The 24,082-nt window shown below is 45.1% G+C and overlaps 1 protein-coding gene across 6 annotated transcripts in view; it reads right to left on the bottom strand.

Moving 5' to 3' along the window:
• Positions 1-605: 605 nt before the first annotated feature.
• ppm1ba (protein phosphatase, Mg2+/Mn2+ dependent, 1Ba) overlaps positions 606-24,082 on the bottom strand; it is a 38,885-nt gene continuing 15,408 nt past the window's right edge. For 5 of the 6 annotated variants that reach the window (XM_049002681.1, XM_049002679.1, XM_049002680.1 and 2 more), the window contains 5 exons: positions 12,244-13,092; positions 11,396-11,513; positions 8,489-8,600; positions 8,194-8,251; positions 606-2,957 (listed from right to left, as the gene is read on the bottom strand). In XM_049002681.1, the coding sequence (XP_048858638.1) occupies positions 2,928-2,957; positions 8,194-8,251; positions 8,489-8,600; positions 11,396-11,513; positions 12,244-13,077 (1,152 nt within the window). In that variant the 5' untranslated portion in view covers positions 13,078-13,092 and the 3' untranslated portion in view covers positions 606-2,927. Of the gene's footprint in view, positions 2,958-8,193; positions 8,252-8,484; positions 8,601-11,395; positions 11,514-12,243; positions 13,093-24,082 lie in introns of those variants that run through there. The other variant, XM_049002685.1, reaches the window with a different exon arrangement.

Consider the following 24,082-nt stretch of genomic DNA (forward strand, 5'->3'; position numbering starts at 1 on the left):
CACTGTCCAGGAATATTCTCTACGGGAGGCAGCTAAATGCAAATACTGAATATTAGAGGTATTGGTTCAGTTTTTCGTTTCCAGCCAAAACTGAAACTTACGCCCGGTTAACCTGCTCTAAGAAAGAAATGTACGCTTTCCGTAGTAAAACTAAGGCAGCAGCTCGTGTTAGTTTTAGCGAAATACAGGTGTACTGTGCACACACGTTTCATGTTCATCAGGCTGGACAGCATATATATAATCTTGTAAAAATTTAGAACAAAAAACTTAATAGGAGAATTTCAAAGCTATCAAGGGGAAACAACCGTCAATGTGAATCCGTCTGATGGGCAGCAAATCACAGAAGATATTTGCTCAAAACATTAGCGAAATGTCTATTTCCACCTGTAGTTACGCTAGTGCATTCACAGCAGCCGTGCTAAAAATGACATTATGAAAGAAGCACGTTATTAAAGCGATCTTAACATTTGAATGGAAAATGTCAGGCTGAAATCAAGCAGGACATTAATGACCAAATGCACTTTACCAATCCGCTCGTAATTATACCGAAAAAGGCGAGGGGAGATTGGAGCACTGCGAAGAAAGACAACGAGAACGACGACAGCCATCTTTAGCAATCCTTTATTGAAGATAAGGTGATTATGTTTACTGTATGGTATGAAACATCACAATATCATACTGGGAACTATAGGTACAAGGAGTTAAGGTGAACACACAGGGAAACAGGGCACCTGGGCTGCCCATGTACTTCCACAGACCTCACCGACCCATTCGGATCCGTCCCCCACCCTAAGGGAGGGACACGAACGTGCACCCGTACGCATTATCTTATCCCGATCTCATTTACAGCAATTTTCACTGACAAGGCTAAAATCTAGGAATAAATAAAATATATTGTTGAAATAATTATTCTATATACCAATAATTGTAGATATACAAAAAAAGGTAAGGGTAAGTGACAACGGGCACCGTAAGCACAAAAAAAAAAAATCTATCATTATTTTCATTTGCAATCAGTTACTTTTGTCTTATCACAGGAAGCGTTCCAGCAAAATGCTACAGTTGTGTATGGCTGGGGGTTGGGAATCAAACAAAACGAAAAGAGGAAGGGTAATTTCACATAATCCATTTGGAAATGCAGTTTTAGAAACTACACACGAGGGCAAGTAAATTCATGAATTGACAGACTAACATAGGAAAGAAATCAGAAGTCATCACAAGGCTTCCACAGCACGTATCCGATGTCGCCTTGGTGAATACATTCATTGTTCGACAACCGATCCTCGCATTTGTAACTCTGTCATTTCCTTAAACAGCGGAATCCCAACTCAACACATGCACAGCTCACAATCTTCTCATAAAAATCAATATTATTGCAAAAATAGAACCACACACAAGATATTCAAGTACCTAATAGTTATATGGCAACCAGACTTCGTACCATGTCACCTTTCAGGGTCAGGGAAAAAAAGAAAGAAAGAAAAATGATTCAGCCTGAGTCACAGACATACCCCCTTACCTTGTCGTTCATTCACCAAAAGAACTAGAGAGGAAAACTGACTTTAACCATTTTTAATTTTTATTTTTGAGTATTAGTTCTGTTTTTTCAATATACTTTTTTTGTGTTGTTTCTGAACATCACAAACAGAACCATGTCACACAATACTCTGCATCTGCAAGAAAAAAAACATTTAAAAATCAATTTGTTTAGAAAAAAATCAACAATCACAATTTTACAATATTATAAGAGGAAAATAAAGGCGAGTTGATGTGAGACCACCGTCGTGCAAACGGGGGTCAGCGGTAAGGAGAGACCAGGGGGTGGGACAAACCCCGACAGGCTGGTAGGTGTTAGAGACTCATCCGTCCAGAAATCTCACGGTTCCTGGAGTCCTCGCACACATGCGTCGATCCCATAAAGATTCTTTCCACACACACAGCTTTTCAGTATCTATATAGTTTCAATATTCTCATTTTCTGGTGAGTTTTATTTACCTTTTATACAGCAAGCACAGTACGTGACATCTGACACGACAGGAAAAACGAAAGGGGGGGAACTTAAAAATATATATCTGTATATATATTTATATATTTATATACGTTTTTTTTTTCTTCTCCTCTCAACAGCAGGATAAAAGGCTTGTGACAGAAACAGAAGAGTGAGATATCTTCTCCAAGCCTGACTCGGGGGGGGTGGGGCGGGGGGGGTGGGGGGCAGACAGGGCGTGGATTGGGCTAGGTTTGGGGGCGGAGATTGGGGGAAGGGGGGTTTGCAGAAGCTCTCAATCTTCAACTCTTTCAAAACAAGTAAAGCCATAATCCAGCCGATTTGTAAATAACAAAAAAAAAAAAAAAAAAAAAAGTGATACATGCGTTTGTCAGATTCGCCGTATCAGGACCCCCCTAGAAGCAGCGAGTGCGCATAGCGTCCCCCAGCACCCTCGCAAACTGGTGGTCCCACGCTGTCCCCCCTCCCCCCTCCCCAGTCTGGAGTGGGTCAGGGACTAGACCTCCGTGGGGCAAAGTGTCTCCCATCTGCAGAATCTTTATTTTAAAAGAACAAAGGCACCGCATTTCATACGGGCAGAAGCGTCAAGGCAGGAGGCCTCCTCAGGCTTTCTGCATCCTCTTCAGTTGCAAAGGGGGAAAAAAAACGAAACATCAAAAGCAACCAAAAGTAAAAATACTTTACCACATACTCTCATTCATTTTATCATCTAAGTTCCTTGTCTGACTCTTAAAACAGGCAAAAAAAAAAAAAAAAAGTTAGCATCTGTGTTTCCCGGTGATTGTTTTAAACTTTATGGTCCAATTGATCTGCAGGACATGTCAAAGGGGAGAAGGCAGACAGATAGCGACATCATCTGTTTTGTGTGAATTCAGGACTTTCTCAGGTGGGGGGTGGGGGGAGGACCTCTGCCCAACGGCTACCAGGGGTCTTCAAGATCTCCACCATTCTGAGGGAGAGAAGAGATTAGAATGAGGCAGACGGCGGGGGTGACAGGAGAATGCTCACCCAGAGACTGCCTGATCACACTTCCCAGAGCACAGAACAGCAGAATACATAACAGTGACACTTTATTCATCCTCATGGGGAAACTCTTCTCTCGATTATTCCGTTTTTCTCTCTGTGACACCCAGACACATATACAAGTGAGAAAAGGACGGTGATGGTCAGCATGCAGCATCCCTGGAGCAACTGGAGGTTTAGGGCCTTTCTCAGGGGACCAATGGCAACATCTGCCAGCACTGGGATTTGAACCAGTAACCTGTTGTTCACAGGCACAGTTCTAACCCACTGAACAACACACCACTACCATAAAAGGTGCTCACAAACAAGCTTCCTACTGGCACTCAGCCAGATCTTACATTAGGTTAGGGAAAGCTCTTAGCTTGGGATGACTCTCATGAAGTCAGGTAAAAGGGGCACTTATGAATAGAGGGCTGAGCCGGGTCAAACCAGAACAGCTAACACAGGACAGCTTGTGGGGTCTGAATGCACTTGGTGTTCATGCAGGCTTCACTGTCCAGAACATCTGGGAGTGAATTTAGCACCTTTCCACAGTATTCAACTGTCTGCCAAAAGCACTCAGACCACGGAAGGACCCTGACTGCTTAATGACATTTTACCTGCAGTGACTCCTCTCGCATGCCACGGCAGTGTTCAGAGATTGTTACTCAAAGGCAATGTAGGTGGACGGCGACCCTCTTTGGCAGTGAAGAAAGGTTCACCTAATGCAAGTCAAACCCCTACGGAGTCCCAACACCGGAACTGCTTTCCATAGCTTCCCAGATTCACCCCGCAGCAGCCCACAGTAAGCCACAGATTAGTCATGCATCATTAGATACAAGGCTGCAATCACATTAGTGCATGCGTTAGCTATGAAGAGCCCAAAACGGCAGAATGCGGCACACATTACAAATACCTAGACACTGCTTCATTGTGGCTCTCATGGTATTTATCCAAAGCACACACTGACCAAAGTGTGCCTGCTCGCTCCGAGGAAATGCCCTCACAACCACTAGTTTAAAGTTAGGACCTCTGATCAAAGCTCTGTACTGATGGGAGGGGGGGGCATCTTCTCAAGTGATATTTTTCAGTTCAGCTTTTCTGTATCCTCCTGTTAAATCATGCTTTTCGATATATTTCTGTAAAAACACCAGAAAGCGGCAGGCTATGCGCTCTGACATTTACTGGAGATTTGACTAGGAAAATTACCCTTCATTTTGCCATCTTGGTGGTCTTCTAACAGGCTGTTATCAGGGGGCTGCACTTTCCAAAGGCGAGAGACAGACCGCAGTGCTCAACACCCTACTTTTCCGCTTGGATTCTGTGTGCCGCTCCCACGGAAAACGGGAAAAAAAAGAGCTAACTAAACAGTCATCAAATTTAGCCAGTACTTAACATTTTAGGAATATGACGATTTCTGTCACCGACGTTACCCCCTAATAACAGTGCTCGACAGTGCATCCTTTTTTGTAGAGAGCAAATTGCTTTGGATGGGGGGGGGGGAGGGGGACAAACACACGTGAAAAACCATGCAGGAGAATCAATATGAAATACATTCAACCCTTTAAACCAGAAGGATCAGACAGCTGGGTAAAACGGATGCTTGTGGCCTCTGATCAGTTTGATTACTGCACATATACAGTTCATACAGAGAATACTGATTTAAATTCTGACTGTCATTCCCATTCTGCCAGATAACCCATGTGGCAGACTCTCTACCTCAGAGACAGACTTGTCAATCAACTCTCATGATGCACAGTTGTACTGCACTGACAAAAGCTTTGCTACTGTCCCAAACATCTTTGGGGAAGAGTATTTATTCTGTAAACTTTACGTGCATCACTGATAATACAATCCTATTGTTAATATTACAGTATAACACTGTCCCAGATATAACAGCAAATAGAACGAGCTCCTGTTTCCATTGATTGGTATCTTCAAGGGCAGAAAGCTAGACAATTGACCTCCAAGGTCATTCCTTTACTGCTGATTTTAAGTTTCCATTCAAACCACCCAGCAGATCTTACTTGTATTTTGTTTATTTTGTTCTTGGGTCTCCAGCCCACAACAACACGAGGCCCACATAAAGACATTTGTTGCCTTCTGCTGGACTCTTTCCTTTAGTCAAACACCAAATGTGTAGAAAAATGCTTAATGTTTCCTCTCCACACAGGAAATTTAGGTGAGACTTGCTCCCACACTTTTCATGACCAACACTGGTGCAAAACAACAAGTGTAATCATGTGGTAAGTAGTGGGGTGGGGAGGGGGTGCTGGAGACAGACTTGTATAGGGCACATGACAGGCAACTCGGGATGCCAGGGGGGTCAGTGTTAGGGTTGCAAAGTGGTGGGATATTTCCAGGAACTTTCCATTCAATGGGAACTTAAACTGAGGAATTTCGGAAATATTCCAAATTAGAAACTTTCCATGGGAATTAAAAGGAATATATGGGAATTAACGGGAAAATTCTGAGAATTTTGCAACCCTAGTCAATGTCTATTCCCACTATTGAATTGGGGAGTGATGGGGAAATGCAACGCCCACACAGCTATATTGAGGTGAGAGTACTTGGATGTGCTCAAAGGGGCAGTCCCTCATAGCTCAAGGGGAGGGTCTCTGAGAAGCTCAATCCCCACCGAGGTGGTACACATGGTGTAGGACAGAGGAGATGAGAGAAGGGGCTGGACTTGGGGCTCCGATACATGGTGCTGATCCTGGCAAGCACGCACCCACGCAGGTAAGCAGGCAGGCAAGTGTGCACAGGCATGTCCACATACCCACGCACATCCCTTACACAGAACATTTCAAAAATATGTAAATCACCGTGAAGATACCACTTGTCACGTACAAGTTAATCATATCCGTGATGAGTGTCTTCTTTTCTAAAATAAGTATGAAGTATTTTCCCAGGACTCTCCTTTAAAAGTGCGCATTATAAAACCTTTATGGGTCCCCCCAGAACCAATGTGTCTACGCGCTGAAAACGTGACCAATTGCAAAACAAACATGGAAAATTAAATGTGCACAGTTGGCTCAACACGCAGCAGCTTTCCTGCTGTGAGGAAAATGACACCCTCACATCTACACCAGTTAATTATCAAAGCTGCTTTGAAGCATCATACAGCAGCGAGCTGTAGTGTTCAACTAGCAAGGCATCTTATCCCTTCACACTAGATAGCTAGCAAAATATTTCTATATTCGTTATAGATCGTTAGCTCCACCACCAAGGAATGACCTTACATGCGGCAGGTGTCATTTATTGATGCCAGAAACACCACTTCCATTTACCACACAGCTAAAGGGCTCGTGTGTAAAATCTACAGAGAAATCCACAGAGACGACCTCATGTAACCGTATTCCGAAATATTCCCACACGATGTGCTGCTGCTCCCACACAAATGGGAGGACACCTCCAAGTACAAATCACACATGCATGGTGGAGCAGGTGCGTCCCCGGCCACCCGAGACCGCCAGGCCCACGTGGTCCTAGAAACCCCACTTCAGATACCCTTGCACAATCTGCTACCGACATTAAATATGTCAAAATGTCCGCTTCTAAGTCCACAACACTTAAGGGCCCTGACGTAACAACTGAATACAACTGCTACCAACCCAAAGCATGAGCTGAGCAGGTACCACTCTGTCATGTGACGCCACAGAGGAGGAAGGGGAGAGATGACCGCATACACAGAGAGCTACTAAGACTGGAGGTAACATGAAAATGGATACCAATGTCAGTCAAATACCACAACGGCCATTATTGTAGTGACTTGGGGTCTGTGTCGTATATGCTGAAATGAACAACCTCTGGCCCACATACTAAGTTTGTTTTGATCCCACCTCCACTTTTAACTAATTTAACCGAAGTAGCCTCACCCACAGTTTTCAGTGCTAATCTTTTACTAGATAATGACCTAAAGGTCAGGCGGGGGTCATGTGACAAGAGTACTGGCCAGCCCTGACATTCAGCAGTGACTCCTGGGGACAAGTCTTCCTTGGATGGGTCATCTTTCATTGAAAGGGTTCAGCCTCCCTAATGAGAACCCCCAAAAAAGGAATAACTAGCATCTAAGGAGCAAAGAGGAGCCAAGCTAAAGCAGAGAGCATCAGCATCCTCAAACATCTGCTTAAGAAGCTATATCCTGCTTGCTCTGAGGGTCGGGGGTTGGGGTAACACCCATACCTACATTTTAACTTACCAAATGAAACAGGAGGGCTGCATTAATCAGAGGGTGAATATAGGCTTAGCCTGAGGGTATGAGAAACGAGGAGTGAGGCCTCTACCTCAGGGCTGCAAGTGTAGCCAGCGGCTAAGATGTGAGGGGCCCATCCCTTTCCAAAAGGTCTCTCCAGGGGAAACCCCTCTCCTGACCTCACAAGGAGTGTATCAAAGCAAATGTGATGGTCACACTCAGCATTCTGTCCCTCACTGATGCCTGACTGATTCTGGTGAGGAGAGGCAATGTGCACATGTGAGAGTGAGCCTGCGCACATGCGAGTGTCCATTTCAACCCAACCATCTCCTGCTCCAGTCAACAGCTGTAACTTCAGGAGCAGGTATACTATTGTCCAGCAGCCACACAAAGCCTGCACACAGGAAACACACAGAGGGAGCACCATCACTGATAGTCATCGGGATACCGAGCGCAGCGCCCTCCTTCTGAGTTTCAAAGACACTGACTGCAAGAACAGGCATGTACTCTCTCTCTCTCTCTCTCTCTCACACACACACACACACACACACACACACACACACACACACACAGACCAGCAGAGAGAGCTCGTCTGAAAACATCTCTTGAAGCACAGCAGTGGTATGGCTCAAAGCTCCTCTCCAATGCCCTCCACTTTGACTACGTGCACAGACAGCTTCATGATGCACATCACAGGACTCCTGAGTGTCAGCATAGGGGAGCATCCAGAATGTAACCCTGTGCTCCACATGCTCCACTCAGGTGACATCATAACATAACCCTGTGCTCCACATGCTCCACTCAGGTGACATCATAACTCACTCCTCCGATCTTAACCTCTGAGGTTGATATGGGTGGGATTTAAGCTAACAAAGGCCTCCCAGTTCAGAAGGTGCGCCTCAGGACTGTCTGGCAGCAAGGGGGGAGGGTTACACGATGGCTATTAGGAAGTTCGTGTGACGCAGCCAGGGAACATGCAGGGACTCACCCCGTCCTCTTCTCTGTGGGGGTTCAGCCTGTTGTAGACAGTCTCAATGACGCTGCGCCTGAGGATGGAGACAGCACTGTCGTGAGACTCCAACAAGCACCACATGTATCTTGCTCCATCTCTGAGGAAGTCTAGCAACGCTGACAGGTAACCAATTGGGGGCAAAATTCAGAGAAGGAACGTGCTAAATGAGCAATAAAGTCAAAGCTGTACTATACAGTTTAAACCGTAAGTTACACTGTTTCTGGGGTCTGGTAGAAATATAGTTTTGGAAGCGAGAGGAGGGACACCCTACTTGCTGGCGAGGCCGCCCCCTGGTGGAAGGTTGGGGATGTTCTCTGTGGAAAGGTTGCGCATGACATGAACCAGGTCAGGAACTCCTTCTTCCCCTGAGGTCTCCATGATTTCTGTGTGACGGAACAGAAGGGAGAGATGTGCAGAAAGCTCAGATTCATTTAACGATGAAGCTTCTCAGCAGGAAAATCAGGAGGGGCTAGAGGAAGGTCAGCAATTAAACACAGCAACTGAAAACACCAGCAAGAAGTGTGCTTTTGGCGTGGACATGCCCTGAACTAGCAGGATTAGAAACACCGGGAAAGGCTGATCAGAAGAGCAGGTGGGGGGTCTGTATGGATGGATGTCTGTGCATCTGTCCCAATGACATAATTTGATAAGCTAAACATATTGTAAGAGGAAGTACTTCGTCCTCGGGAGCACGGTAACGCTGTCCCTTTTAACAATCGCGCAATAAAACAGTCTGCTAATAACTGAACTTTACTGTCCACCTCATCTCTTCACCACTCGAGAGCTACAACATTTTATCTATTAGACCTGAGGCATGGTTTTCATTTACAATACAAGGTTATTCGGCTAATAAGCTGGCAAGTTGTTTCACTGCTGGCACCGTTAAAACTATCAATTATATATTGAATTCCGATATAGTTTTGTCTAATATCACCGATGCCAGCAGTGCCACACTATTTTGTAAGGCATGCACTGGCCAATCATGTAGCACTTCTCTCATAAATATTAATGACACACCTCCTACCTCCCGCGCACGAGGCAACATGGCTGCTTCTACCAGCAGAGCTCCAGAGCCTCTGGAGAAACACGTGGCAAAAAAGATTCGCACACGGGCTTCCAAAGTTTGGGAATACTTCAGACATGACACCTTTTCTGCGCCTCTACTATAGCTGACGTTAATGATGCTGTTTCAACCGTTTTATATTTTCTGTTTACTTATTCTGTCATGTAAGAGTGAGAAATGATCGTTTATGACTACTCTTACACACTGTAACCTAAATCGTTCCTTGCTCACTGAAGTAAGCTTAACTATAAGCTACCTTTGTTAGTGTTTGGTAAAAACATGCTTCTCCAGTTATGAATTCATTCCATGTTTTAGCATCTATTTCAACATAAAAGTTAAATTGGTGTACTGAAATAATTGAGTAAAAACTATTGCAGTGATTATTAACTTCAGTCTAACATAGAAATCCTATTGAATCTCTTAAGATTAGCCTTTTTTGTTAATAATGCTTTTGTTAAGAAATGTTTTAATAAACTGTAAAGTTAATGAGGATTTTAGATGTGTGTGGGGGGGGAGGGGGTGAATTGTATTAAATGACTAACTTGAAAATAATTCCTATTAATAAATTTATCGCTAGATCAATTGAAAAATTAGTTGTTGGATTAATTGAATAATCGAAAAAAATAATCGCTAGACCAATCATTTAAAGAATAATCATTTGGGACAGCACTACTTGGTAGCTTGCCAGTATTTTTTCTTTACTTTTCACTGTAAAAAGAAAAAAAAAGCTATACCCCACTGGCATATCTCCATCCCACACCAGTATGGCCAAGAGGAGGCATCACTGTCTCAAACCACTATGGCCAGTCAGACTGAAGCCTTGTCATCCCTGTCAAACATGTGAGTAAAGCGTCCACTGCACTGTCATGGTTACTCGCAGCCCAGGTGCATCGTCAACAGAACCTCATGCCCACATAGTCAAAGACACTATACCCAATCCATACACCTTTCACAGGGACGAGGGGGAATGATTTGTCACCCCCCCCCCCCCCCCCCAAATCAGCAAATCCCCTGACAAGTCATATCTACTGTATGCGACTTAACGGTGAATTTGCTGTGCAAACACGCCGTTGACTGCTGGCCTGAGGTCCTGCTGGGTCAGACAGCTGCCCCGTGGGGGGTTCCCACTGCCGCCCCCAGCGCCTATGCCAAGGACACGGTGAGAAGAGTGGGCCAAAGGAGGAGACCCTGAAGCAGAGTGTGAGGCGGCAGCAGGAACGATGCCAGCTCGATGTTCTGCCAGCACATTCTTCCGCGGAGTGGCGGCGGCCCCTTCTGGCGTGCCGAGCCGAGCCGGCCGGTGGGAACACTGCTCCAACGCTGGGCCGACGCTCTTGGCCAGCTCCAAGGGGAAGAGTTTACATAACCCGGGGACTTTAGAAAACTAGTAACAGTGTGCCAGAATGTTTCAAAAGCCCGAAAATGAAGGGGGGGAGGAGGGTGTAAAAAGCAACACAGTGGTACTCAGGTTTTCACGGAGTGCCGCCGTGATCTGAAGTAAAAGTAGGTCACAGTAAGAAGCACACAACTCCTCTCTGAGTGACAGGGAGATAAATCAGGGGCAGGATGGAGGAGGACAGGGCAGAATAGGGCAGGATGGAGCAGGATGAAGCAGGACAGGGCTACCGCTACAGCAGTTTCTCAAACCAGTCCTGGGGGACCCCCGGATGGTCCACGCTTTTGTTCCCTCCAGGGAATTGGGAGGGAGCAAAAACATGGACTGTCTGGGGATCCCTGAAGACTGGTTTGAGAAACACTGAGCTAGAGGACCTGACTGCAGCCTTGTGGCTTCATGGACAAAGCAGGCAGATTGAGGGGAAGAGGTCAGATTTCCAGGTCACTTGACACAGAGCAACATAGCCTGTTCTGTGACACCTGGGCCAGATGGTAGTTAGAGCCACACAAAGGCATGGTGTCGTCATAGGCCCGGGCTCACTGAGGACCACTCGTGTGTGTGTGCCTACTCTGAGGTGAAGGCCTGTGTCAGTGTGCGTTTGTTGCTACAGGAGAGAGGGAAAAGAGATGAGGACAAAATGATGACACATAGAGGACAGAGAAGCAGGAGATAAGCCAAGCAGACGAAGCAGAGAAGGGCCACCAGAGACTAACACCAACCTTCCACTCGAGACTCCAGGTACTTGTCCAGCTCGGCATCCCTCTTGACTGCCTCCTCTGACACCTTGGGGGCGTTAGGCAAACACACCAACACAACGCTCATGTTGTCCCGGCTTCCCTGGAAGGACAGAGGTGGTGAACTTAGCTGAGGGGCACCATAGGTCACAGAATACCTTTATCACACACAATGTTTTCCATTCAGACAGCTTGATACATCCCCACCGCAACTGTCTGTGTTATGACAGCGGGCCCCTTAACCAGGGCTCGAACCCATCTGCGGCTAAGAGTGCAAGGCTGCTGATCTCCTCTGGCTCACTGCCCCCCATGAAGCCCCCGGTGTTTATCTTAGGTGAGAACGTCTCAAAGGCACTAAAAACGGAAACTCTGCTGAAGCTCAGGGGAACAGAGAAAATGAGATACAGAAAGGAGGACGAGGAACACAGTTTCCGTCCTTTAGGATCCTGCTCCCAGGACAGACTGGCAGACAAATCTGCTCCACTGGGAGGAAATTACTAGTTGCTCCACAGAGCACCAATCCTCATCTTATCAGCACAATGTGCAGGTGAATGACAGATAGCTTGGTCGTCTTGAGAAGACAGAAAAGCAACCATATGAAGAGCTGCTGTCAGGAAACAACAAACGCGACTGCACAGAAACGGCAGGACGACAGCAGCAGTCAAGAGAACAGGCTGGTCGCGATGAGCATTAGACTGGCTTCAGGGACCACATAAGCATGACTGACTGGTAGTCCAAACCCAGGGCTAAACACCACTCCATAGTCCCCTGCTCGAGTCCCACCTCCCATAACAGTACTACTCCATAGACTCATTCCCAGGCTCCCAACATACCTTATGCAAGCAGGTGTCTACCACGGCATTGCAGACCTTTTCCAGGTCATCAGTGACCTCCAGCCGTGACCTGACGAACTCGCAGAGTTCCTCATTGCTCATGACATCCCAGATGCCGTCGCAGGCGAGCACCACGAACTGGTCCTCTTCAGAGCGCGCCATCTCAAAAACCTCAGGCTCGGGCGACACCAGCTGCTCCGTGGGCCCCTTGCCATCCACGCACTTGTAGTCATAGTCTCCGAGGGCACGCGAGACTGCCAGCGAACCGTTGACTCGCTGGATCATGACGGAACCGCCGGCATTCTGGATGCGCTCCTTCTCGCGTGGGTTGCACGGCTTGTGGTCTAGCGTGGAGAAACAGACGTGCGAGCTGCGGTAGAGCACCGCCCGTGAGTCGCCACAGTTGATGAAGTAGAGGTGTTCGGGCGACACTAGCACAGCCACTGCTGTAGAGCCGCTGCGGTCCATGCCATTGCGCAGGTCAGCAAAGCTGCGCATGTACTCGTCGATCTTGAGGAATCCAGCACGGATGCCACTCTTGACGCCCTCTACCGTGGGCTCGGCCCGGTCGACGCCACGGAAACCCTCGCTGCCCGTAATGTGCTCCAGCAGGTGCTTGGAGCAGTAGTTGGCCACACGTGAGCCGGCGTGCCCATCGTACACGGCGAAAAAGGACCAGTCAGATAGGCCCTGTGGCAGACCCACCACGGCCGTGTGGGCGTCCTCCATCTCCACACGCCAGCCCTGCATGCTACTCAGACCGAAGCGCAGCCCATTGCCCGCACCGTGTGCATTGTGCTTCTCAGTCTTCGGCTTGTCCAGAAACGCCCCCATGGCTTAGTGCACGTCCTGTGGGGGGAGCGAAGGGTCAGGTTGGTGCAGATGGTACCAAACAACACAGCCGCCACACTGTCGGAACTGTCCATCACGGGCTGAACCCCATGTTTATGAACGAAAACCCTGGACTGATATAACAGAGTAAAACTGGCAAACCTTTTAACAACTCTAATATCTATCCTGAGAGCTTTGGGTGCAGTCATCTGCTGTGAAAACAGACAATTTCATATACGACAGATTTCTGACTGCATTTAAGCTACAGAGGCAGGACACCCGATGCACATTTCCCACCCACACTATGGCTACGTTCACACTGCAGGACAAATGTGGCCCAAATCTGATTTTTTTGCTCATATGTGACTCAGATCGCATTTTTTCATGACAATGTAAACACCACAAGTCACATGGAATCCGATTTTTTCAATTCCGATTTGGGCCACGTCAGTATGTGGTCATAAATCGGATACAGGTTACACAGATTTTTTGCAACGCAACCTCAGTCTGAACAGCGAAATCAGAATTCATGCGACTTTTACGTCACTCTCGATCGACGTTCGTCACAATTCTGTGCAGGCGGAAGTCACCATATATTTCCATCACAGTGCCAAACATGGAGGAAAGAACACAAGCTGGCCAGTGGAAGGACAGTGAGGTGCTGGATTTAAGTATTTGGGGAGAAAATATCGTAACCAGGCACTTTTCGATTCAGTAAAGTGACGTCTTTGTTTTTGCGCTTGCGCGTCATTGCATCTTTGATGTTTTGTGCGCATGGGGGCCAGTTCAGTACAGTGAACCATACGCATTGAAATCTGATATCGCCCACATTAAAAAGGGTAATGTGAACAGGCAAACAAAAAATCCTATCTGAGCAGAAAATCAGAATTGAGCATTAAAGCTTACAGTGTGAATGTAGCCTATGAAGCTCGGCACCCTCTTCTAGCTGCTATTCCCAGGTTCTCACCGCGCTCTGAAATTCACCTGCAAGTGCTAAGGAGTTCCAACTAACAAAGGGATGGAGTTCTCCTCCATTGTCCTACTGATTCAATTATCCACGATCGCTAGCCTATTCCAACATCGCTCGCTCGCACGCACGCACGCACGCACGCACGCACGCACGCACGCACGCACGCACGCACAGACACAAGACAAATACTATTTTTGTGGGGACTCGCCGTTCATTTCTATGGGGAAAACTAATGACAAGATGAATTTAGAATTTTTGAATTTAGTGCTCAGTGGTCATTGTTAACACACCACAGCACACAGTGCGCAACAACAAAATGTGTCCTCTGCATTTAACCCATATGTGACTTTCGTGACATAGCAGGGGGCAGCTAATTCAGAGCCCGGGGAGCAGTGCTTGGGGGCGGTACCTTGATCAGGGTACCTCAGTGGTGCCTTGCTGGTCAGGGATTCGAACCAGCAACCTTTAAATTACAAGTGCGCATCCCTAACCATCAAGCCACCACTGCCCACCAGATGAGGACCTAAACCTCTACCCAGCCCAAAGCCAGGAAATTGAAGCAATTACGGAGAGGGGGCCCACTACTATGTCCCCCAGAGACGCTGAGGTCTTGGGAGGTAGGTGGCCAGTGATGTGCCAGCCGTGATGACAGTGCTCTATGAACATGGGACAAGGAGCGACAAAGCAAGGCTGCTCTCTTCTGTACCAGAGCCCAGTTAGAAACTTCATTAATTTCTACAGGCATAACCCTAATATCAACAATGACAACCTTAACCCCCACCCAACCCTAGCCTTAACCATAAGTAACCAAAGAAAATACAACACTTTTGCCATTTTTAGTTTTTTAACTGCATTCACAGATCTTTGAGGGGACCTGAAAATGGTTCCCACAAGATCAAGATAACAGGTTTTTATTACATTGTGGGGGGCAACTGGTCCCCACAATGCAATATAAACCTAATACTAACCCACATACACACAAAAATAACCAAGCACAGCTATCACTGATGCCTGCTGGGCCCTTCAATTCCTACACCAGACCACACAAACATACTGCTGCAAGCCCGGTGTTAGACCTTCCTGGAAAAAAAAGATAAAAAGGACCCTCATCAAACGACACCATATTCGCTAGTCAGGACATCTGGGGCCAGACGTAAGGATTCTGCCTCTGAGGTTTTTGCTGTACAAGCTCTTCTACTCAGACTGAAACAGCCTCGTATCAGTTCAATTTAGCCCAGTAACACAGCAGACGTCTGGCCTGCTTTTCTTAGCACCCTGAATCAAGCTATGCAAGTGCTATACCAGAGCCATGTCACATTTGCAATCATACCTACCAACACTGCGTATTTGGCCCATAATGTGAATACAGTAATAGAGGCAGGCGTGATAGCTTATAATTCCAAACCTGTCAATCAGCTAAGATGGCCAAACGAAGGTCATAAAATAAAATTGATATTGATGCATGGGCTGAAAATAGTTACAGAATATTAACATTATTCTTTATCAAAGTCTTCTTCCAGAACCACATGCATGCAAGTACATGGTCATACCTCAACACCAACTGATAAGTAGAACAGTAAGGGACACATACATGAGAAGGAACGATGCGAAGAAACAGACATTACACATGGTGAAAGCATGGAAAAATGAGAAAAGGGAGGAAAATGTAGTTGCCAAACCAAATTAAAACCATGACCCATGAGCCTTTATGGGTCCAAACAACCTAAAAGAGGGGCTTAAAAAATTAAAACAAAAGCAGAAGGAATTCATCATTCAATTCATGGAAATATGTCTGCCAGCAGGGTCTGGACTATACACGGACCGTTTCACAAACATTTAGTCATAAGTTACTCATCGCTTAGCTGACGCCGTTTGGTTGCAAGTTTCTGCAAAGAGCCATAAAGATTTCAGACCTTTTAATGGAAGCATCTCCGTGATAAATGGTGCGGCTGCGGTAGCGACCAGACATCACTTTTGATGCTGCAGATGAATTTCACAAGCACATGCTCCATTATTGCCTTGGTAACAACTGATTTAAAATCAAGAATATTCCAATAAAAACTGAAAATAAACAGATGCCACATCCTCTGTACAGAAATGCCCAGAAATATCGGCGCCATATGCGTGTGACACACCAGGCAGACACAGGCATCGCTCCTACAGATACTAGGAGTCCTGGTAGGATGTGGAAGAAAAGGTGATGAGCAAAGAAAGGGGCAGAGCTCCAGCTGAGCTTTCTCAGCCACAGGAAGTAGTTGGATGAGCTCGGAAATTTACTAGGGACGCAACAATACCACTATTTTCAGACACAGTATGAGTACAGCTGGTTGCGCACACACACACACACACACACACACACACACACACACACACACAGCACTTAATCCGTTTTAACCAAAAAACAAAGTGAAAGCAAGGGGAAAGAAAACAGACAATCTGCTAAACAGCCGGCAAAAATACTGATTCTCATTTTTCAGTCTCTGGAAAATGATACACCTGAGGTGTGTCATGGACTCCCTCATTCCCTCCGAAGCATCGGTTCGCGTCGCTTCAGAAAGTATTGCACACTCTCTGCGTACCACCATTACAAAACTACGCTTGATCATCAAAAAATCCACACTGGATAAGAGCTTCAGTCATTTTCACTGCACAAGGGTCATCGCTTGACATTTTCTCCGTCCATGCTAGTGTTTGCTTTTAGATACTTAGATTAGTAGTTTAGAAATGAGCCTGTTTTTGTACCTTTTGATAGTTTACTAATGCACAATTTATGGTCAGCTATGCTTTGGTTTTCATTGTTAACTCTGAAGTACTTCCACACCTCGGACATTTTGTCCCATTTACTTTGCTCAATAAGAGACATATTTCTTGGCCGATTTCAATATCTGTTTTTTTTTTTTCTTCCAATTGTGACGAGCCGATACAGATTTTTGCAGATTGCCATTTTATTTCTAGGAACTATAATTGACACCATATACAAACAACTTTTCTTCAACACAAAATTTTATAATATTTTCATAATAAAAGAAATTGTTAGAATTGTTAATCTTCCTCCAAACTGCAGGATATTCTCTGACATAAACAAGTCTCAAAAAAAGTGCTCTCTGACTGGAAAGAGGTACAAATAATCAACTGAAAATGAGCTGCTGTACATCCAACTTTGACATTTTACTTTACCAAACAAGAGCAGGAGCAACATATTTAAATAACAAACGTTACTTATACCATTACCAGTGTGTTTAAATTCATCAGATAACACGACAAGTCCAAATAATGAGTACATCCACACATTGGTAATACTGAACAATACAGATTCGACTGAATAATCAAAGGCAACAGAGGGCGCTGCACCAGTTACTGTACGTTCGGTACTTCAAGGTGTAGGTTTTCCACTGGTGTAAAAACTGGTACGACCGCTAAATGACATCATAATGCAAGGCAGGTATTTTGCCATTGTATATTATAGGGCAGGACAATGTGCAATATTAATTCCAACATTGCATGTAATGCACATGCAATTCTTGCATTGCTAGTCAGCTAGAAAATAGACTTTCTTAACTTCGGTTCTGTACAAATATTATAGTGCAGGGAGTTTAAGCTTTGCTAAAACATTTTCACTCTGTCATGGGGAAAACAAAAAACTTTAGCAATTAAATTTTTTTCCAAGATATTCTAGAATAAGTTTAATAATCAGTTTGCTGCTATTGCATTAGTGCTGCTTTGTGATATTTAAAACTTTTCTTATACCATGCTGCCCTAGTATATATCAAATACATTATTTCTTGTCATGCCATCCGGGGATTGTATCTGTTCTTCCGACCAGATAACAACTTAAGCTTGGGTCTCTATTTGTCCACGCATCCATTATTAATTTTTTTTTTCTTCAAGACAGCGGTTGTATTGTGTTTCAGAGGCAGACTATTTGCATAACCAATCGACAAAGAAAGTGTTTCAAGTCTCACCTCAAAGTACTATAGCACTTTAAATACTGGAACGTTTGGTACTGGTACTTGACTGGAAATCAGTGGAAAAGGGAGAAAGTACCAAAAGTACAACACCTGGTGTGGTGGAAAAGTGTCCTTACAGTTCCAAAAGAGAGCCGTCATGTAAATACCAGGAAAAAAAAAAACACAGAACGACCACAATACAGAAAAGGCTAAGCCACAGTTTATCTGAAAAGCTGAGTGACACAAAGAGCTCTCAGCAGACTGCATGGACAGTGCTGACATCTCAGCAAAGCCAGATCTGAAAGTTCATGTGAAAAGTTTCTCAGTACAGGAAGTGCCTGTGTGTGAGTAAGAAATGAAATCTGAAGGTGTTAATTACCATCGCCTCAGTCCACTCATAACACTTAAAATGCCCAGCAAGTCTGTTATAAGGAGTGGACAACGAGCTTCACATAGCATCCCAGTATGGCATATCACATAGCTATCCAAAGATGGTCAACGTGTAAAGAAAAAACTATAATAGAACACAAAAATGGAACCATGAGATCAATGCCCTGTAGTCATCTGTTTTAACTCAGTGCCCCTTACCTCAAAATTAGTATCCACTGAATGATCAGTTAATAGTACACAGTCCCAGAACAATTAAGTAATGAAGTTACATAGATAGCCAACATATAGTACTGGAACCAAATAGGGCCAAAAATTACAAATGCTAAAACAATCTAAAATTATCGAAAAATGTCACAACAGGTTACCAAGAGCTATCTCGATAGGAGTTCAACAGGAAGAATAAATACATGCAGAGGGGTCCTAGGACCAGTGCTAGCAATTGCAAGTAAACAGGAGCCCATTAGACAAATATGGGAAAGCTGTTTATTTTAACGTGTCCCGTGTTCAGTCCGCCATTTCATTTTCAGCACTTGGTTATGTTCTCCAAACATGTACCTCACTCATGTTATAGGTGGAATGCACAGAGTGGAAACCGCAACAGACAGCAACCTCATACGGCCCTGACAGCCACCTCCTCTCCCACATGCACGACATCCTTGCAGCTCCAGGTCTGTGTTGAGCAGGAAAATGCGACAGATGCTAAGGTAAATCCAAAGGCTGTTCTGTCTGTCGGTCTCCACATAGCCATCCGACGGCCAGCACTGCCAGATCAGCCCTCTGGCTTCTGACACTGTCAAATACCCACAGTAATTTTCATGAGACACTGTTCCTCTTGTAGTATTCCAGCAGCCATCAGAGCTTGTAATATGGGAAGCGAGTGGTTGCCTACTTAGACGGGTACAGCTGAAGACAGCGACATTTCACAATGTGACAGCCATGCATTTTTACATCTGCTACCGACACCCATCTTTAAAACAGGAAACAAAGTGAACCTGCCATCGCAAACAGAAGCGCGCCAGGCCAGCATGAACCAGCAGGCTTAGCATCGATCAGTCTCGTCTTTAATGAACAACCGCTAAAGCTCTGAGAGGCTTTGGCTGTATCTGTGTAACCACGGGTGACCCACATGCCAGGAATAGAAACATTACACTGCGATACATCTGATTCAAGCAGAACCCAACTGACGCTCTGGATAAAAGCCGTGTAAAAACACACTTAAAGCACCGAGACGAAGATGGAAAGCTGCCACCACAAGCTTTGCGGACAGTGACTGCACCGGGGAATGGGCGGGTTAAAATCATTCTCTCCCTTAAAACGGCAGTCAGGAGCCTTTCAGTTGACGTCGTGCACCAGAAGTGCTTATTCATGCTACCTAAGAGAGAGCTGGGGGCGAGCAATGCCAAAGGCGCAACTCGCTCCTGATACATTTTCTGCTTAGTATATGGAAACAAGTTCTGTGAACAAAACCACAGAAGTGATGACAGACTGTATCGATTACCATTTTAATGAATAGCACAGCAAAAATATTATAACTTGAAAGGATTACAATGCATTGAATGCAAATATTTTCAGGACAAATCCTGTTTACAACAGAAGAGAAAGGGATCCGCTCCAAAACGTGCGCTCTCTCACACAGAATGTCCGCTGGCACGTCAATAGCTTGTGATAAGTTTCTCAGGTTACAAGACAATGGAGGGCTGAGTCAAACAGCAGGCCTGTCTAAGTACTCTGGCGGCCACCCAGATCACATGATAAGACTGGGGAGGGGACTGTAAAGTCCAGCCTCCACCATAAATTTCTTACCCTCACTGCTGACTTTATGCTTAGTTATAAAAACAGAACCAGGGGAAACTTTGTAGAGCATTAACCAAGGGATTCCACTGATTATAAGTATAACAGGTAATCCAAAACAGTCCAGCAGAACTACTGAGCAGCCAGGTGAATGGTCTGTTCTGTGTGTCTTGGACGAGTACATAAGAAATGCATAAATCGGGAGAGATTGACAGAAAACCAATGGTGAGACACATTGATGGAGTAGGGACTCCCCACATAGAAGGGTCGAGTAATCTTGCTGTAGGAAACTTATAGGGGCCCTGCCCAGGTACAAAGTATCTGGCAACGGTGAGTCAGTGACCACATCAGTGTTAGCAACACTTTGGGGGGGGTGTGTGTGTGTGTGTTATATCACCCCATAACACAGCCACAACACACACCATTATTTCATGCCTTGTACGTCTCATTCACACTGGAGAGATGTGGGTGTTCTGTTCATAAAAGTTGTTGGCACAATGATGTAAAGTGGCCAACCAATTATTTCATTCACAAGGCATGTAATGAATTAATACTATGGGAATAAAGACAAATATCTTTCAAATTGTACATAATATATGAAGCAGCATAAAATGACAATATATTCGCTAAGCATAACCAGATCTTGGACTCCTGGATGGCCATGATCACACTGTCCCTAAACAGACAAAGATTACCAAGAATGGAGGAGCTGTAAGTTGCTTTAACCAAACCGCCACAGTAAGAACTTCACACATGCACAAAAATAGATCCCTAAAGGTATTACGTCTATAAACGAGGCATTAAGTAAATGAGGCAGAGATGATAAAATTGGTAGCTGCACTAGTCTTCATACCTTCAGCAGTCAATACACAGGGACAAACAAGAGGCCCAAGCAGTTTTGTATTGCGCTCGGACTGTTCCCACAAAATATCCAGTGACGGAACACATTAAATGAAAGCTCAGCTAGCTAAATAGCTTTGGATGAAAGGATAAGCATGATGATAAAAGTAGCAGCCGCTGCCAGTTACAATGACAGTCCCTACATCACTGCCATCAAGAGTGACAGCACACCTGTGAGTTTAGATAGCCACCAGAACCCAAGCACGCCATAATGACCCACAGACCCCCAAGGGCTGGGCAGGTTCTGATCTAACTCCCTAAAAAAGAGTGGGGATTCTTGCTCTATAAATAAGTAACCGCCCCCCAGCTGGTGAGACAGTGGTGCTAGCCTACACGTGGTCTGGCTCAGCATGGGAGGGACGTGCTAAGTGTCTTCCCAAAAAAGGCCAAAAGGCGCTGTTGGGTGGGGCCCTTGCGGTGTCATGGCCCCGTCAGGATGTCTGACTGGACTCCCCCCCACCCACACACTCACTGGGGCTATTAATACCCCCCAGGCTTTGGTTACAACTGCACCCGAGGATAGCCTGTCACAGTCACCCCACCACCTTACCACCCCACCCCCATTCATTGAGGCGAACCCACGTCTGCTCCCAAGAAAGACCATGGGAGTGAACACCTGATATGAGATGACAATGATGAAAGTGAGGTTGCTCTGATTAAGGAAGCAGAGTCCAAGAAGCCAGGAGTGTATGTATATATGTATGTATGGATATATGTATGTGCATGTGTGAGTAATGAATAAGAGCTGACCCACCTGTAAAGTGAGAGGCTTCTTGGGAAACGTGTGAGGCAACTTCCACAGAATTCAGAAATCACGGTATAACAAGTTGGTTCAAATAAATAAAAATAGGTTAAAAATTCACTAATTTCCTTACTCGGGACACCTGTACGTAATGTTTGAACTCAACTAAAACCTCATCACTGTCTGTTTGCTTTGATCATATGCCAAGGTTAGCATGACACAATGCACACAACCTAAAAATAACGGTTCCTCGCTTCAGGACATCTGAATGCTTTTCAAACGATTGTGCAGGCAGCTCACCAGGCACTTGAGCATAAAAAGAGGTCTAAATAAAATTGACAACGTGAGTCGGCGGGAACCGAGGGTGCCCCTTTGAAGTGTTTTTTCAGTCACACAAAGTGATGGAAGGGAAGCCGAATTTGCACACCCTGTCATCAAGTTAACCCATTCAGCTTTGTTCTTGGTCCTGTCTTTCAACCCTTAGAAAGCTTTTCCCATATTGAAATGAATGAAGCCGGATGAACCACCTGAAACATGAAAGAAAGCATTACCAGGTGATGCTAACCATCTTACATCTAAGACAGAACTCTGACTTAATTCCACATCTTTCCATTATTTGCTAGCAGGTCAGGAGACGGTGGTGGACAGCTTAATGTTTGGAACACATGTGGCATAAGAAAACCATCATCAGGGTCGCATCTTCAGCATGATATTATCAACCAGCCGTCCAATGGAGAATGCAGACATGGTCCTGGAGTTCTAATACAACATCTGTACAGAGAAAGCCAATGTTCCTGCTGCAAAAAGCATGAACGCAACCCCTACAATGGGAAAGCCAAAATGTATTCATTAGAATTCGACAGCAGAAACCACTAGTTTTTCATTTGATACTAAAAGCTTCTTGCCTAGAAGGCCAAAAAGCAATAAATCAGTCCACCCCCTCCCATTTTCCATAAACCTAATTACTAAAATCCTGAAAAACGCAATTAACTAAAAAACTAATTTAAACAAGGCCAATAAGCAAGCATGACCTCTTCAAAAATGACATCAGTAATTATAATATTTATCGATTGCACTGCAGGCTGCTTATGTTTAAAAAAGAAAAAACAGACAACTTAGAAACTGATATTGTGGCTACTGTTAGGCATGTAATATTCTCTACCAGTAACAGGAAACACATCTAAATGCAACTGGGGCATTTTCAGCAACAATGAATATTAATGAACCAAGAACATTGCTATATTATGAATTCCACAAGCATCAAAAAGGCCCCACACTACCCACTGGTAAACCAAATTGTCAATCCTCAGGTCTTCTTATAAAACGACCAATGAACGCATGGAACCTCTACTTGTTACTGTTGTAGAACCAACACCAGACCGAAAGGGCATCCAGACAGATAAGGGGATGATCCAGACAAGTCAACATTAAAACGTGATTTAACACAGTTCAAAAGCTGCACGCTCAAATGTTATGCTTTGCGGATGTTTTCTTGATTTTCAAAACAATGACTTCAGATTAACAGAGGAACCACAAGTAAAAATAAAAGGGCAGATGTCACAGAAGCAACACAAATTATCACAAAAACTACTCCCAACATCATAATCCAAAATGCAGGAAAAGGATGGTACATATTCGTTGTCCCTTGCAGGAATGATAGTCTCTGGCACTGCAATGATGCAACCTCCAAGCTGCCGTGGTGTGTTCCATCCCCATGGTTACCCTGCGTGGAGTGGGTGCAGAGTGGTTCCTATGGAAACACAGATCCAACTCTGTTGGTCGACGCGTGGCACATCTTTTCTTTTGCCGTCCTCCAGTCTGATACACATGCAGCTGCGCAGCATTATGTAAGCAGCGTGTACAGACCACTAGGGTAGTGTAAAAAACGCGTGGGAGGAGTTGCACTGTGTCGAGACCCATGGAAATGACATAACGAAACTATGACTTCACTGGGCCGTGATAGGGATGGCTTTCCGGGACAGAATCAGCACTAGCCACAAAGACACAGAGCGCACTCAGATCATTTTTGTTTTTGGTGGCACAAATGTCTGAACCACACAATGTAAACAAATTGAGAAGCAAATCGCCATGTTGTACTCCTGACTGTGTAATCCTCAGTACCTCACTTCTCCCACCACTTGAGTGGCTATTTTCAGGCTTTGCACTGTCTTCTACCCAGTTTTCTTGAAAATCAGTACAAGGTTGATATCACAATTACCTCATGCACCATCCTACAGCTGAAAACAGAGTACGCTCTTAAACAGTTAC

Source organism: Brienomyrus brachyistius, unplaced genomic scaffold (genome assembly GCF_023856365.1).
Source record: "Brienomyrus brachyistius isolate T26 unplaced genomic scaffold, BBRACH_0.4 scaffold71, whole genome shotgun sequence".
Taxonomy (NCBI): domain Eukaryota; kingdom Metazoa; phylum Chordata; class Actinopteri; order Osteoglossiformes; family Mormyridae; genus Brienomyrus; species Brienomyrus brachyistius.